At 38.6% G+C, this 17,896-nt stretch overlaps 1 protein-coding gene across 1 annotated transcript in view; it reads left to right on the forward strand.

Annotated features, from left to right (window-relative positions):
• The first annotated feature begins 6,691 nt into the window (after positions 1–6,691).
• The window catches only part of Nufip (nuclear FMR1 interacting protein 1), a 38,662-nt gene continuing 27,457 nt past the window's right edge, over positions 6,692–17,896 (forward strand). Inside the window, exons 1-7 of the mRNA XM_089252283.1 lie at positions 6,692–7,384; positions 8,408–8,587; positions 8,744–8,839; positions 10,945–11,007; positions 11,114–11,196; positions 12,945–13,037; positions 13,749–14,203. Of these exons, the coding sequence (XP_089108409.1) occupies positions 6,773–7,384; positions 8,408–8,587; positions 8,744–8,839; positions 10,945–11,007; positions 11,114–11,196; positions 12,945–13,037; positions 13,749–14,203 (1,582 nt within the window). The 5' untranslated portion in view covers positions 6,692–6,772. The remainder of the gene's footprint in view (positions 7,385–8,407; positions 8,588–8,743; positions 8,840–10,944; positions 11,008–11,113; positions 11,197–12,944; positions 13,038–13,748; positions 14,204–17,896) is intronic.

A 17,896-nucleotide genomic window follows, 5' to 3' on the forward strand; every position in this document is an offset into this window, starting at 1 on the left:
GTCCCCCCATCAAATTATATGAAAAGAAAAACTGTGTGTGTATGCTTTCTATTCCTGGGTATAAATGCTAGATGGGTGTTAAAGGCAGTGGAGAGGGGAAAAAATCTTACAGATTAGAGGGAGACAACATGCTGTCAACACTAATACACAAGCTGTCCAATTACTAGAAAAGATTTGTTTATGTGGCACTCCCTACTTCAAGGCATGGTTCAATACAGAAAATGGACCTTGCAAATAACAAATGAATAGAAATATCCAGGGCATAAATTTTTTGGGAGGGATGTGTCAATCTTTTCACAAGAACATCTTCAGCTATCGGACTGGACATAAAAATGCCCTGGAAAGAAGGCTTAATTTATTTTGGATGGTCCTGTTAGTGGCCGCTGTTAGGAGGTTTTACTGTAATTTTCCATTGTAGTTTGCAAATAAAGTTTTATAATTTTTACGCGAAAAACAGAAGTTGCCAAGATTTTGAAAATTATATAAATATTTATAACTATACTAGGGGGACTTTGCCCCCCTGCCGCCTTTGGCGGCCAACCCCCCCCCCTCCCCACTTCTCTCCCGGACATATCTTGTTTATTTCGTCCCACTTCATCAGCGTGCTATGGAAAAGGGGAAAGGGACGTGTGAAAGCACCAGCCTACTGAAGAAGCGAATTTTAATGAAAATAATAATAAAGCAACAAAAAACAAATGAGATTCATCAAGTATCCCCAGAAAACTTCCCCATGGGGGTCCCCAGATTCAATTCGCTGAATTTCAGTGGGGCCCCACACTGGATATATCTTGGGCTACCGATGTGTTGCAAATTTTACAATGTTAAACCACAAAAATCAATGAGATACATTCAGGGGCACCGAATTACAACCTGCCAACATTTCCATGAAGCCCTGACCTGCAAGCTTGTCGGACACCCCCCTGTGAGAATTTTTCATTTTTATCAATTTTACAACGAATAAAATCCAGGGCCCCACATCCAGTAGCGGGGACACAATACGCAGATTTTTAGTGGGGCCCCAGACTGGCTATATCTCGGGTTTCGGCTGTGGCAAATTCTATAACAGAAAAGAATGAGATTCATCCAGGGCCCCCAAAATCAAACCTGTAAACATGGGGCCCCCCGACTTGGAAGCTTGTTGGTCATCCCCCGGTGCGAGTGCCATGAAAAATTTTCATTTGTATTCGTTTTACGAACGAATAAAATCCAGGGCCCCCAACCAATTACCCGGGACACCAATTCGCATACTTTTGGTGGGGCCCCAGACTGGCTTTATCTCGGGGTTCCGCTGTTGCAAATTCTACAACAGAAAAGAATGAGATTCATCCAGGGCCCCCAAAATGAAACCTGTAAACATGGGCCCCGACTTGGAAGCTTGTCGGTCATCCCCCGGAGCGAGTGCCATGAAAAATTTTCATTTGTATTCGTTTTACCAACGAATAAAATCCAGGGCCCCCAACCAATTACCCGGGACACCAATTCGCATACTTTTGGTGGGGCCCCAGACTGGCTTTATCTCGGGCTTCCGCTGTTGCGAATTCTACAACAGAAAAGAATGAGATTCGTCCAGGGCCCCAAAATGAAACCTGTAAACATGGGGCCCCCGACTTGGAAGCTTGTCGGTCATCCCCCGGTGCGAGTGCTATGAAAAATTTTCATTTGTATTCGTTTTACCAACGAATAAAATCCAGGGCCCCCAAAATGAAACCTGTAAACATGGGGCCCCCGACTTGGAAGCTTGTTGGTCATCCCCCGGAGCGAGTGCCAAGAAAAATTTTCATTTATATTCGTTTTAACAACGAATAAAATCCAGGGCCCCCAACCGATTACCCGGGACACCAATTCGCATACTTTTGGTGGGGCCCCAGACTGGCTTTATCTCGGGCTTCCGCTGTTGCGAATTCTACAACAGAAAAGAATGAGATTTGTCCAGGGCCCCAAAATGAAACCTATAAACATGGGGCCCCCGACTTGGAAGCTTGTCGGTCATCCCCCGGTGCGAGTGCTATGAAAAATTTTCATTTGTATTCGTTTTACCAACAAATAAAATCCAGGGCCCCCAAAATCAAACCTGTAAACATGGGGCCCCCCGACTTGGAAGCTTGTCGGCCATCCCCCGGAGCGAGTGCCATGAAAAATTTTCATTTGTATTCGTTTTACCAACGAATAAAATCCAGGACCCCCCAACCAATTACCCGGGACACCAATTCGCATGCTTTTGGTGGGGCCCCAGACTGGATATATCTTTTGCTTCCGCTATCGAAATTTTTCAACGTTAAAGCAGCAAGAAAACAATGAGATCCATCAAGGGCCCCTGTAAATGAAAACTTTTTACTTATACGTGAAATCTTCCCCGGGTACCCCGACCCTGTGTTGGGAGCACTGCTGTTGTGTGTGTATATTATACATATATATACCTCTCGGCATGGACCTCCCCCCCCCCACAAAGGAAGGGCTGACAGGGGCCACAACGATTCTTATCACTTTTTGATTTTTCACACTGTAAATTAATCACAGAGGGGCCCCTGAAAAGCTGGTTTGGGGGCTCGAAATCTAAATTCCAGCCTAAGGGCTCTGCTGTAGGATGTAGGAGCCTCTTGGTACATGCACATAACATGGTCCCGATGGGTCAAATGGGTCCCGATATATGAATATCGACCCAATATCGATATATGATATATGATATCATATCGATATATGAATATGAATGTACGATATATGAATGTGAATATCGATATATGAATCGAAACCGACTTCCGTAACAGATTTCCGTCACTCAAAAATTTCACCCACTTCCGTCACTCGGTTGCTTAGCAACAGGCCCTTTTCGAGTTTGTTTGTGATTTTATATTATAGAATAGATATATATATGTTGCAATATAAAAGCTGTGTACTATATGGTGCACAATGGCAATTTGACTGTTGGTTAATCAAATATTATGTGCCAGAACTGTTGATAACCATTTAAGTGGGGCCGATTGTACTTAAAATTTGAAACCACTTAAACAAGGAAAAATAACTTAATATCTTACCAGTGGAGGGCGTTTAATAAGTGATCAGCATTGCTTCTGCAAAGGTTGAGGGTGATTGAATATAGTAGGAACAGCATGTTCTTTCAAATAGCGTTGAGAAGAGGAGTTATAGCTGTAAGCTGCAAAATTCTCAGCACAAATAACAAATGTTTTAGCAAGTTGTCAAGACCTTTCTTCCACAGCTTCCACCCATTGTTTAAGAACTTCATGGTTTCGAATAGGGAAACCTTTATTTAAAAAAAAAAAGTATATTCATTACCAGGCTACAAGAAAGCAATAGAATCAACCAATCATTGTTCATAATAGTAGCTTAACAATGATAATTGATAATTATAATACATTAATATTATAATTAGATATTATGAACATAATTATAACACTTTGATGATTATGATACATTTATGATTTTGCATATTTCGCTTTTCATATTTAGCAAAAACTGATGATGTAAATAGTATTAATTGCATTTTACTACTCCTTATTCTCCCATTATTTCCCCAAAATTATTTTTACCAGAAATAGAAAAGTTTAGGTCCTTTGTTTCTTTGATATTTACACGGGAAAATTTTAGTTCTTTAAGGCATTATTAGTTTTTTTCGGACGTAAATGCAATTTTTAATGAAGCATATTTCGTCAGTATTTCTGTAATAAAATTTCTAACTCCAACAGTAATAAGCAATTTCTACACGATTTCAAAAAATATTTTTGAGGTATAAAATTCATGTGATATTAATTTGTTATTTCGAATTATGCTCATTAAACAGAAATTGAACGTGAAATGAAAACTACATGCGTTTAATTTTACAATTGTAGTATAAAAATGAATGCATCTTTTAACATAAAACCACGTGCACTCACTTATGAAACTGAAGTTTATTTCCATCTTCCTTCAATTTCATCATCGGTTGGAGCAATTTTAGGCAGAACACAGTATCACCATTTGTGTATGTGCAGATGGACGACTATACTAATGAAATAATATGAAAACAACTGAAAAAAACACTCGAGATGGAAGTTTCCCCCATTGTTTACATGCTGAAATCGGAATGTTTTGCCCGTCTCTCGCTCCGTCACGCCCACTTTTGTATTCCTCCGCGTCGGCTCGCGTACGTCTGTGTTATTGTATAGGGAGTCTTCACTCCAGTTTACTTATAGCTCAGTGATTAACACGCTGTATGCCACACAAAATTGTCCATTTTAATTCGCGTAAGGGAAGGATTAAAATTCCGTGGTTAATGGTAGCGAGTGATGAAGGTGGTAATAAATTTCTAGTTTTCACTAAAAGTATATGCTTTTGGTGATGAACAGTTTTAGGACCTTTTCCGTCTGCCGAATTAGTGTAGGTGTTAGTGTATCGGACTATGAAGACCAGGGTTCGAATTCAGCTCGCGAAAGTTATCCCTTTTCTTCCACTCCTCGCCAGAAAATGATTTAAACATTTTAATTCTTTAATTCATTTTAATTACATTTTAATTAAAATACAAATACTGTAAATCAGTTAAATATTATAACAAAAGCATGCAGAAGAAATTAAGACCAATAATGTTATGAAAAAAGTAGTTGTCTTTTAGTGTCTTTTCTTTTCCTAAGTTCCGATTTTTAAATATTTGATAGCTGTTTACGACTAATTAACGTGCATAATATTTATTTTTTTTATACTAATTTTTCTGTTTATTTTTAGTCGATTTGCCATAGAAAAATGCATTGATAAAATTGGAGGAATATTTTATTAAAATTTGAAGATTTTCGTGATCTGCCCCTTTAGCTGTTTGAATATTTCAGTTCGTACCGAATTTATAATGCATTTATATTTTGCCGAATCCTAAAACTTTGGTATATAATAAATCAATTAAATATTATAACAAAAAATATGTAGAAAAAATTATCAAGACCAATAATAATGCTCTAAAAAATGTAATTCCTTTAGCATATCTTTACTCTTCTGAAGTTCTGATATTTAAATAGATGTTTAAATATTTCATAGTTGTTTGCGATATTAACATGCACGATATATTTTTTCATACTATAACTTATCAGTTATTTTTAGTCGATTTACTATCGGAAAATGCACTGATAAATTAGAAAAATTCTTTACTAAAATTTACAAGGATTTTTTCTATCACATTTTCAGAAATTTGAAGTCGTTATCCTCCTTTAACTGTTTGCATTCAATGCATAAATTTGTTGGTTTAAAAAATAAAATCGTTTTTATAACATTGAAAATAGCGCGATTGCACATTTGAAATGCCTCGCGAAACATCAGTGGAAATGTCTACCTTGTTTGCACCACTGTTCCGCGATCAGATACGAAAATGAAGATATCGTAGAGGCTGAAGCAACGTGATCGGCTGTGTGGAAAAAATACGAAAAAAATCGTGTAATCGCGGTGCATTTGCGAAATATGCAACTAGACACGCACCTCGTCCATATTCCTCTGCGGAACTTCTAACGAATTGGTACATGTTGGAATGTGTGTGTATGAACCTTTCCGTGAAGTTTGTTTCTGCGTAATGCTTGTTATGTGTAGTGCTGCCATCTCCGACCAATTTTTATTCTAAACTATGCGTTTTTCTCAACTCATAGTGAGTGAAGTGTATGATTGAATAATTGTAACGTTGTAGGCCTGTTGTTCTCTGCGGCGAGACTTTTTAACTGGGAGATCGGCTCGCATTTGCGCCTCGAAGTTGGGAACCGCAGGAAACCAACTTCTGCCGACCACCACTGCGGCGACGGTGGGGTTTGAAACCGGATCCTCGCGATCATAGGCGGAGATAGACTTGGAAGTCTGAAGAGGGACACGGTCATTATTGCTGGGGGGGGGGGGGCACGATGATGATGATGTCAATTCATATATGCATTTACACGTTAGATCAGTCTACTCTACTTTTGACGTTGGGCCCCCCCGTATATCCACCCATGCTTACGATGCGAATCCTCCAAAGTGGTGCGATAGTTACGGGAATAACTCTCATGTGTAGTGCTGCCATCTGACGTCAGTTTTTCAAACTATGAGTGAAGTGTCATGATTGAATAATTCTATCGTTGTAGGCCTGTCGCTCTCTGTGGCGAGACTTTTTAACGGGGAGATTGGTTCGCATTCGCACCTCGAAGTTGGGAACCACAATGAAAACAAACTTCATCTGACCACCACCACTGTGGGAACGATGGGGTTCGCACCCGGGTTCTCGCGATGCGAGTCCGTTGCTATGACCACTCGTCCCAGTTTTTTAAACGGAGTCATTTGAATTCGTTCCTTCCGTCATAAACTTTGGTACAGGTAATTTTCCTAACTACGAGTTTAACGAGTTGGCATTATTTTTAGTGATATATGTATACTGTATTTTACTGCCAAATCCCAAACGTGGTCAGTTCGTTACTGGTTCACCGTTTCATTTTTACCCACTTATTTCGTATTAATCGTGTGTGTGATTGGGCCTTTCAATCGAAACAAACCGGGCCGTGGGCTTCTAAATGTTGAGAATCATTGCCTTGTATGAAGCCATTTTTTTCATTGATTGGAAACTCGTGTCAAATAACAAATTCACCATTGAAAATATTCAGAGTGATGATCTTTCTCAGCAAAAGCTGATTAACTTTCAAGCGGCTTTGTTCTCAGTACACCAAAATAAACGTTGATTTTCATCAGTCACTGTCCAACTGTTTTGGGATTTGACTAGCCGTTGCAAAGGCGGTTTTCGTCTCTGCCCGCCCGCCATATTGTGCTCCCTACGATAACCGTAATGGCGTACAGACCTCGTTTCCCTCCTCAAAATTACGGCTATGGCTACAACAACAGGAACGATTACCACCAGAGTAATTCGATGAACAGAAACAACGGGCCTCCGCCCATGATGCGGAACTGCAACAGCAACAACATCCCGCCGATGCCTCCGGCCCTGCAGCGATTCGCGCACAACATGGCCTACGCCGGTAGGCCGCCGCCATTTCCAGCTAACGATCCCATGATGAGGCCCCCTCCACCTCCTTTCAGGGCCGGCGGCGGCAGGCCCCCGCACCACATGAACGGGAACAGGAACGTGGCCTACCCGCCACCTTATCCTGCCGATCCGAATTTCTTTCCGAGGGACGGGCCGCCCAGGATGAGGTTTTCCTCCAGCAACGGCGGCGACAGGTTCTTTGTGCCTTGGAACACGAGGCCGAAGCATTTCTTCGGCGGGGCCAACAAAGCCATGAGGAGCAACAGCCACCAGGCCTCCTCCAACAGGTCGCCTAATTTCAATCAGGCCTCGGCCAAGTTCTCGCCTCAGAAGAACGAAGACAAGCCGAAGCGGAAGAAGAACAAGAAGAGGAAGTTCTCGGCCAGGCCTAAGGAAGACAGCAAGAAGCTCAAGGTGGCCATTTATCTCTTTTCTATCAATTATTATTGTACCTAATAATGCATTATTTTCGTTATTTATGGCCCCCCACATTATGCGGCAAAGGGGCCCCAGGCTGTGGTATTGTGTGGTAGCTTTATACCTTTGGTTGGCACCCCTATGATATTGGGGTAAAACAACTGGGCCCCAAGATCTTATGCTTTGTTGGGGGTCTTGCATGGGGGCCCCTAATGGTGCCTTATAATCGAGCACGGCTATAATATAATCCCTTAATTTCTTTGGCAATTTTTTTTTTTTGGTAGATTTTGTTCCAGCCAGGGTCCCTTATGCTTTATGCCTTTTGTATCAGCAATTTGGCGAAATGAGAAAGAATCTCAGCCAAATTGGGAACACTTTTGGTATAAAGGGCAGCTTGGCGATTTTTAGCGCCAAACATGTCCGACAATCAGTTACGACAAAATGGCAGTTGGAAGTTTCAAAAGAGGCACTAAGAATAAGAGAAAACAACCACCAGCACCATCTAGCTGTATTTTTTTTTATCAGAAAGAACATTCTAGAACGATAACCCGACAGGCAACGCAGAACAACACAGTGCGCTGGAGCTGGCAATTTATCGTCGGAAAAAAGTCAAGAAAGGAACCCACGTCTTTTCGCTTTCCAGGTGAACACTCTAGACGCATCGAATCTCTCAATATTTCCTCGGAGCTCATGTACACTGTAAGGGACCGGTACATGGACGGCTGAACCAGACCAAAGATTTCAACCTGCTGGTTGGCCGTGATTGGCAATGGCTTGCACAGTGTCATAGTTTTTGCAATAGGAAAATATCCCTATAGTTTCCCTTTTACTAATGAAAAATCCCTAAAATTTTTTAAAAGTCCCTTTAACATTTATTTTTGTATGAAATTTGAATATGTGGGAAAACCTCCCGAATTCTAATTTTCTGAAGTTGGCAGCTATGGAATGCGATATTCTTATTATCCATTGGCAGGAATCAATGGCGGTCATGGTAATAAACGTTTTGTTGTCTTATTGTAGCCATGGATGACAGATGAGATCTATGAAGAAGTTAGGAAGAAGAACGAGATGTATGTGAAATGCAAGAACGAAGACAAGCCGGAACTTTGGCAAGAATTCAGGCTGTTGAGGAATCGGGTCAGCTCTCTGATCAAGGATGCCAAGCTCAAGGGAGGATTTCTTACACGCAAGCAGAAAGAGGTGACTAATATGAAGCTTTTCCCTTATAAAATCTTTTTTTTTTTTTTTTTCTTTTTTTTTTTTTTCTTTTAAACCATTTTGTTAGATTCAGTAATGATATTGGTAATGATTCATTGAGTCTTTTACACTTTTTCTTTTCCGCTGCATGTTGTATAGGAAGACGATACTGAGAGGCCTTTCTCGTGTGATACCTGCGACAGAGCATTTATTAACGAAAACGAGCTGGAAACTCACGTTAAGGAGCATATTAAGGTGAGTTTTGTAGGTTTTTAGAATAACAATCACAGGGGTGGGAACTCAGCACCAATCGCGCCACACTGCCCCAAAATTAACATCTTGTGCCATTCTGCTCCAATAGTGTAATTTCGAATTTTTCTGCTCCAAATAGCGAATTTTGCTTCAGTGTGCCAGTAATTTCGGAAAGGATGCCAACAATTTTTTGTTCCTGCTTGCCACGAAATGATTCTTTCCGAGAAGATCGTGTTTTATTCCATTGTACTTGAACTATCGCCTTATTTAAACCATCGGCGTCTGCATCGGGCTTTCCATCTTGAAATCCCGATATTATCCGTGATCGTGCAACTGAAGATGGTTTGCAATGGTCTCTCAGCTTCCACACCTGCAATCATTAAACATAAACGTGATTTGAGGTTTACAGAGGCAGGAATTCCACTGAGTGAACAGACAGGTTAACTTGTAGTGAGGATGCGTCTTTTGGAACGATCTGTGAGGAGCGGGAAAAAGAGAAACAGAGTGGTGTTTTAGTGCAGGGCCATAACTAGGATTTTTGCCGGCCGGGCAAACATTGTTTTGCTGCCCCCCACAACTCTTAAAAATTTGGTTATTTTATAATGGTGTTCTTTGTTTGCAACTAAAATTGTCACCCCACCCCTGAATTTTGCCGCCTGGCACAATTACCTCCGCCCCATTTACGGCCCTGTAATAGTAAGGAGTTTCTACAAAAAATTTTATCTTCTCCCAAATTTTCAGTGATTCCAAAAATATGTACTTGTTGCAGGGCAAAGGAAAATTATTCTTGAATTTACCTTTAAAAGTCTTTTTCCTTCGTTCTCCCTAAAAATGTTGTCACGTGCATGAAATTGTCAAATCATGAAATAACGAATATAGCTGTCCCGAAGAATTATGCACCTCAAATTTTGGCCATGGATATCTCTATTGTTCAGGGGGGGGGGGGGGAAGAAGTATTTCTAAAAGAATTACCAGAAAATAAAGGACTTGCATTTGCTTAAATCCCCTAAATGTTTACCGTCCCCCTAATGCAAATTGAATGTTTCCTTTAAATGACATTGCATCAAATAACGAAGAAAGGGGTGTATTTCATTTTCAGAAGGAAGACAAAACTTTTGCCAAACAGCTAAGCATCTTGAAAAATTCTCATATCTCCCGAATTTGACTGTGATTGTAAGAAATATTTCCAAATAATTTACCTGGGGAAAAGGCCGTTACTTTTGTTTTTTTTATCCCAGAAATAACGCAATTATAATGTAGATTGTTGCTATTGTGCCAGATTGTGAAAAATATTTGATTTTTAAGGGGGAGACGAGAGAAACAAAATTTGCCTAAGAGCCAGTGTTGATTCTGTGCTTTCGATATCCAAGATTATTGAGATGAGTTGTATTTGCTTTGACCATATATGCTGTTAAGTGGCCGTTCAAGTATTATGCCATCTTCGATGGGGGGGGGGGGGGTTCCCGATTTGCTGACTTTTGATGACGGGGGGTTTGGATAATGCTTACGTCATCAACCACCCTTCGTGAAAATATGTTAGGATTCAGAGGGGCAGAGCTGATGACGAAATTTTGCTAAAAAGAGGAGGGGGGGTCAAAAATGGCTAAAAATTTGCTTACGTAATGCTTGAACGGCCCCCAAGTCTGTATGTCCTATTTTGGACTTGATGTGTTTTTTTTTTGTTATTGCTGTGATCAGATTTGAGAGTAGTAATGATATTGAACGATGGGATGCACCCCGCTTCACATCTTAGAGTTATATTGAAGCATTCCTGAAAGATGGGTACATTCCAAAATTTACTGAATTATGTGAAGTAGTAATGACAGGTAATTTAGCCTACTAGTTGGTGATCGTTGGTGACTGGGAGCTTATCTGCAATGGTTTGCGAGATGTCAAACTTTTTGTCAAGAGGAAAAATTCCATTCATATTTGAGTTTTTGTACAGACCCTATATTCTTACTATCCAAAGTTGGCAGCTATGCCATGATTAAGTTGGCGATTATCGCAAGTTTGAGATTATTTCAGTCATTCTAATTTCTTGTATAAGTGAAAGAAAAAAAACATTCTTCAAAGCATTCGTTTTATGTGTATTTTATGTTTTGTTGCAGTGTGATACAGATGGCTGCCAGTTTGAAGCTCATCCGAAAGTGATTGAACTTCACAAGAAAATGGTTCGTGATGTTTTAGCTCGTTTATGGCAGTGATAAATTTTTTGACTTGGCATAAATACACGTCCAGTTATATTGAATACTTATAAGAATTTCTTTTTATTCACAGCAACACGAAACTGGTTATGCCTCGAGTATTATGAAGTTGAACACAGACGAGGAGATACAGAAATGGAGGGAAGAACGAAAAAGGTGAATTTAGATTATTTAAATTTGATTTAGCATTTGATTGAGGGGAAAAAAAGTTGACACTGTTTGTGGCTTTTGTTTGCATGGCTAGGGTTTTCGGCAGGACACATGAATTTTGCTGTTCAAACCTTTTAAAGACGACTTAGATTATATTGTAGTTAGTTAATGTGAACTTACTGTACAAAAAGACATGTTTATGGTATTTCAAAGATTAAATATCTTAAGCATATGGCTAACCCACGGCACGCATGCTACAATTGGCATGCCATGGTATCGGGACTGGCAGGCAAACGCTTTTCTCACGTTTGAAGAAATTTTATTCCAGTTTTCACACAATCAAAAAAATTCTGTGAAACTCTTGAACAATTCTTATCTTATGAATGATGGGTCTTGTTGGCTGTCAGAGCTATATTCAGTATGTTAGGCAGTCTTAAAATAACAATTATGTGATGACTTCTGTTCAATGTGATTTTGTTCAGTTTTTTCATCTTTAGTTATCGTTGCTGGCCGCCCCATTTGTATGAGATTCAGGATTGTCCGCAGGAGAGGGGGAACATTCATTCTATAAAACAATTACATTGTATACACATGAATTCTTTGGGGACTAAGCCCTCTTGCAAAGTTTATTGGGGAGGAGGCCCAAGCACTCTCCTCGTGTTCTAGTGTCTATGCCCAACATGGTGTAGGTAAAATGAACTTTTCTATCGATATACCTTAGCTACATAAACTCTGCATTGCACATTTATGACAGGAAAATAAAAACAATTTAGGACTCGAAAGAGTGGCAAATTGAAAATATTTATGAAAATAAGAGTACAGCCGAATATTTGGCAGAGAATGCCAGTGTCCTGTAAAAATGGGACATGGTCTGCTTGTTTAAATTTGTAGGGTGGCAAGTGCATTGAAAATAATATTGATTTTTGTGCGGCTTAAACTTAACAATAGCTGGCTGTTCCAAACAATTGCACATACTGTACCTGTGCGCTATAGATGTAGGTGGGGCACACAGATCTTGGTACAGTTTATGTAATTATAAATTATTGACAAACAAATGGGTCAATAGAAGCAGATTTTAGCTGTCTTTTTTTCCATTTGACGAATTCATCTTAATTCTACAGGTGTGCGTTAATGAGAGGGAGGAGTGTTTTTTTGACAACAAAAGAACAGTTATCTCTGTTTTGGAAGGGGGGGGGGTACTTTGCGTTATCGAAATCAATTTTCCAAAGTTTTCACTTTTTTCAACCCTCTTTTTGGTTCAGGTGTGCTCAGATAATCAAGGTTCTGCTGTACGCATGTTTTTTAGTGTATAATTCTTGAATTATGAACAAGAAATTAGTTTTTTTGTATTACAAAACAAAAATGTATTTTTGATTTGTTTGTTTCCATGGGAAGAATTTGTCATAAACCTCTTGTGATCTCGATTTACACTGGGTTTTTCTATGATAAAAATATGCATCTTGTTCGTCTGAAAATGTTTATTTCAATATTGACAAGAAAATTCGAAGTTGTATAAGTATATTTGCTGTATGATGTGCAGATAATATGAAATGAAATATGTAGAAAAGTAATTTCTGAGAGTTACAATCGAAATTAAATTTGTGCATATTATTCATGCAAAAAAAAAAATTGTTTGTATGTATAGTACCTGAATTCTCTTTCTCTGGAAGAGTGTAAACCTATAATTGTATACCTTCCGCTGGTTGATTTTGCAAATGATGCTGAAATGGCTTTTTTTGCTCTTTCATGACTAGCCACTTCCCGACTGCTGACAACATAAAGAAGAGACAAGCGGAGCGGCAAGAGAAAATGGATCGGGGAGAAATAGTCACTCCTAAAGATTTTGGGTAAGACTTGAGCTTCATCAATTGGCTATAGATTCACCAGTGTCACAGTATATACGATGAGTGATCTATTTTTCATTTCAAAATGATTTATGGCAAGGTCTTTTTGAAAATAATTTGTATTTCTTCCTCTGGAGAAATTCTGCACCCTTGCAGTTTCTTTTGTTATGTTGATGTGATAATAGGTGGAGGTGAAACTCTATCTTGGTATTTGTTGGGTTATGTTTGCTCATTGAAAACAAGTTTTTTTAATCCTTGAACTGTTTTGATCACTTCTCTCTGAAGAAATTCTTTGTTCGAGAGATAATCGTGTATTGTGTGAAACAGTATCCACCGCGTAAAAGTTACTGTCCTGCAAAAAGAAACCCCCTCTGAAAACCTCCCAATGACTTATAATCTCAGTCCAAAAAAAAACAAACTATTGGAATAGCTCAAAGAAAGAAGGAACTTTGGGTTGGTTATTGTTGAATGATGTAGAAATGTTTATGTAGCTCAATGTGTTTATGATGTTAAAAGATAATTATTCGTTCTCCCATTTTTTGTTTATGTGCATATTTTTCAATTGGATGTTGCTGTAGTTTCGAGAAAATGGAAAGGAGCACTTCACAGTGAATCATAGCTCAACTATGTCATGTAAAATTTTTGTTTATACACCTGTGTGTGTCGTGAATATGTTTGAATGACAGTGTATAACACCTATTTGGTTTTGCCCAGGAAGTTCAGAAAACGAGCGGCAGACCGGAACAGGTTCCCAAGAAACGGCTGCCAACGCAGGAGAGGCAGCGGAATCGGTGCCAGCTCAAGTCAAGAAAGAAGAGGAACAAAACTGAGATATTCATTCGCCAGTCAGCAGCTCGGACCTCCTACGAAACTTCAGAAAATAGAACTTCTCGAGGCGGAATGCATTTCAGACTGTGAGGATGAGGAAGACAAACACATTAAACTTCATAGATTTCGGGGAATGGTCGACAATCCTTGTGCAGCCAGCCAGTCGTTTTCTAAAGTGGACAGTTCAAGTACGATAGATGAACTCGACACAGAGAGAAACACAATTTTGTGTAGTGACATTTTGCTGTGTCAGTCAAAAGAATCTCAACATGTAGAGCAGTCTCCGGTTATGCCGCCTATTCCGAAGAGCGAACCACCTCTTCTTGATTGTCCAAATTCTGGTAAGATTTTAACGATTGCATTTAGTCTGCTGCCATTATTGATTAAAATGAATATTATACTCCCGTCTGTTTCGAAACACATATATTCATCGCCTATCAAGTGAAGACAGTTTTTTTTATCAGAAATCTGAATTGATTAACGTAACTCCACGTGCAATTTGTTCTTGGTGTTTGCCATGATCGAGAGTAGTTTGTGTAGCAAGTAGCAACTTTAGGGATCAAGGTTCGGTTGGTGTTCTGGCAGTGTCAGAACGGGCAAAAGCTTTGATAGGACCGTCTTGAACAATATCTGCCATAGCAGTGTTAAAATTTCATTCGTTACAGAGTTGTTAGCATTGATAACTAATACCAAGAACCAATTGTACACTGACTTTGAATGATGTGGTTACTGGAATTCAGAATCTCAATGATCATGGTCCTGAAACGTTTTTGCGACCATCATATACTAAAAAATCCCGAATCTTTAGATATTTAGTAAACAGGTTTGTCATTTTTTTTCAATGTTTCATTCGCATGAGCGTCTATCTATTTCATTGACGTGGAGCTGAATCAAGATTTAACACCATTTATTTTGCAGAATTCTGGCACTGTACCAAATTGTGGTTTAACTCATTTAAAACCTAGAAATATGAAAGATTAATTTAAAGAAAATTTCTGGTGCTAAGCAGGTTTGGTACGCCATGGGAGGGAGCTATAACAGGGTTCGACTGTACTTGCCACTTGTGCGAATGAAACGTAGAAAGAAAAACTTGCAGCTATGAAAAATCTACCTGCCTAAAATCCTAAATGCTATGAATTGTTCAGTCATACTTCTGTATTGCCTCATGCTTATAAAAAATATTCAGAATCAATGAATTTAAAGCCACAGTTATGAATTATTGTGTTAAAATGACAGCTAATCGGTTTCGTAGCCCTAGAAAATACCAACTAAAAAAACTGATCGAGATCTCGGAACTTCCTATAGGTTAATTACAATCCACGCCGTTTTTTGTGGTTAAAGCTTTGTTTGAGAAACACATTACGACACACTCCAATCTATACAACATTTAAAACTGACATAGTAATGATTAAATATAACTTTGGCTTTTAAATTTGTTGAAGTATTTGTTGGGCTTTAAAAAAAATCTGAAGTTTCGAACTGTGACTAAAACAATTGTATTGACACTTAAATTTCTCTTGAGTTTCATTGAACAGAAATAATTGTGATCCTACGATATGGGGAAAGGTGTATTTGAATGGAAACCTTACGCAATATGGATTTTTCTGTTCTAATGTCACTAATGTATACATTCAACAAGTTTAGCAAGAACTGATGTCAGCCGGAAACCATATAGATGCATGCTTAAGATGATGAAGACTAATCAGTAATCTTCTGTCACATTTTTTTAGCAAAAGATCACCAAATGTAGAGTTCTCTTGATATAAATTACTGAAATAGGGATTACCTGTTGGAATATGGCCACTAGGACATCTTGTTGGATATTACCTATTTATGACTATTTAATAAAAAATTCAATTCAATCTCATCATTTTTCTTGTGGGACATTGAGGTCCTGTCTTCCATATCGTGAAGTTTGGCCAAACCCCCTACATATACAACAATTGGTTTTTTCATTCATATCCCTGTTGGACATCACAATTGTGCCAAGAAAATGTGACATGAAGATTTATGTGTTTGAGGGCTGTGGGAAAAACATATAGCAGTGAAATCTGCATGGATTGATCAGCACTATCTTAGCATGAAGCATAATTGGTAGCTTTATTTTTTCCTGCATGGTTTCATTTCTTATAGTCACTAATTTTTTTTTCTTTTCATTTTGGTTGGATTCTTTTGTTTCGTCTTTCCATTTTACCTTTTCATTTACAAATGACACTAACTTTTAGGATTAAGACCCTGTAGTGGTAGTTATCGATCTGGGAGCAATAGACACAAACACGCTGTTGAGATTCTTTTTATTTGGCTGAAACTTTTCGAAGATTGTGTAATTAGATAGTTGTTAGTAGTAAACGTGATGAAATCTTTTGAGATTTTGTAATCATGGTTTTTTTTTGTATGGATTAGAATCTATCGCAGACTGGATTCCAATCACTGGACCCAAATCTCATTTAATATGTTTACTTTGATGGAAAAAAAATAGAATGTTAGTAGTCTTTATCCATATCCCATGTTCGACTAGAACCTAATTAAGCTTTATCGGATGTTTCTGAAATATGTATCTTTTTACAACAGAAAAAAATCTGACGTAGGATAACGAGTTGCTGTACTTAATTAGACATGTTGTGTACCGTTTTTTGTGTTCCTCTTTTTCTCAGCATTATACTCCTTATTGTGCGTTAGTGCATTATTATACAGGCTGTTATTGGCCTTTTTTTATTAATTAAAAGTTAAATGTTTTAGTGATATCTGTGTGTGAAAAGTGTAATATCTCCGATACTTTGCATATATAATGATATCCAGGGGGACGACGATTCCCCGTTTTTTTGTTATGTTGCAAATGTATCTGAATTTAGAACAATAAAGATTTTCTGTTTTTCATTTTTCTTAATTTGACGATTCCCTATGTTTTTTTTGGTCTGTTTTGTCTCCTTTTTTTTTGTCTTCCTACGATGAGGTGGTCAGTGTCTTGCTTTTAAGAACCTCTTAAGGGATGACATCTCAGACCACTGTGCGCTGTTATAAGGGAGAGAAGAAAGAAAATCTCAAGAATTTCAACAGCTGGTTTTCTCTAATGCTTTTGGGTTTCTGTAGCGATTTAGCTTAATTTCACTTTCTGTTTAACAAACACCAAACACATCTTTCAACTGGAGTTGGTAAAGATTTTTTTATAGAATGATCATTCAAGTAACTGAAGCCGTCCATACATGATAGTCACACTGGAGTATAGTGAGCACCGTATATAAACTTCCTTTTCCTTCTTTTTCTGCTGTCACGTCACTCGCTACGAGGTCTTGAGTGAATGCCATATACCACTAATCAGGATATCGAGATCAGATCAGGGAAAAATTGTGTTACTAAAAGACTGAATTAGAGAGGTTCTCTATAGTAGTTTCCTTATATTGGTTCCCAATTTCGAGGCTCAAATGCAGGCCAATCTCCCTGTTAGAAAGTCTCACCACAAAGACCAACAGGCTTACAACTATACAATTATTCAATCATCACACTTCAGTCATAGAAAAATTGATGGCAGCACACTGCACATAACAAGCATCACACAGAAGCAAACTCCACGTTAGGTTCATAACATATACATGCATATTCCAACATGTACCAATTAATTAGAAGTTTTGCAGAAGAATATGGACAAGGTGTACGAGTGTTTTAGTAGTAGTGTCCTTTTGAATGGATAAGGGAGTGTTCTTGTTTGACTGGAAGTTGTTGCGATTCAATCAACCTTCCTTAGAAGTTTGAAAATGGGTCTTTGCTGACTTGAACATGGAAGGTTCTCCTATATTGTAAAGAAGCTGTCGATTATGCGAATCTCTTCTGCCAGCATCATTCAGGTGAATGTGCATGCATTATAATGCCCTTTAATTAGGTATGGTCCCTTGGTCATATTTCCAACCAGCAATAAAACTTCTTGTATTTGCGATATATCCTAGCCATATCTACTGGAATGATTGACTATAGGATCGCCCTTATGTGGAGTCCCTATCCCAATTATGACCAGGCTGGTACTTATCAAGTTTTTTTTT

Source organism: Pholcus phalangioides, unplaced genomic scaffold (genome assembly GCF_987345545.1).
Source record: "Pholcus phalangioides strain wild (caught in Gottingen) unplaced genomic scaffold, Ppha-v1.0 ptg000028l_1, whole genome shotgun sequence".
In the NCBI taxonomy this organism is placed as follows: domain Eukaryota; kingdom Metazoa; phylum Arthropoda; class Arachnida; order Araneae; family Pholcidae; genus Pholcus; species Pholcus phalangioides.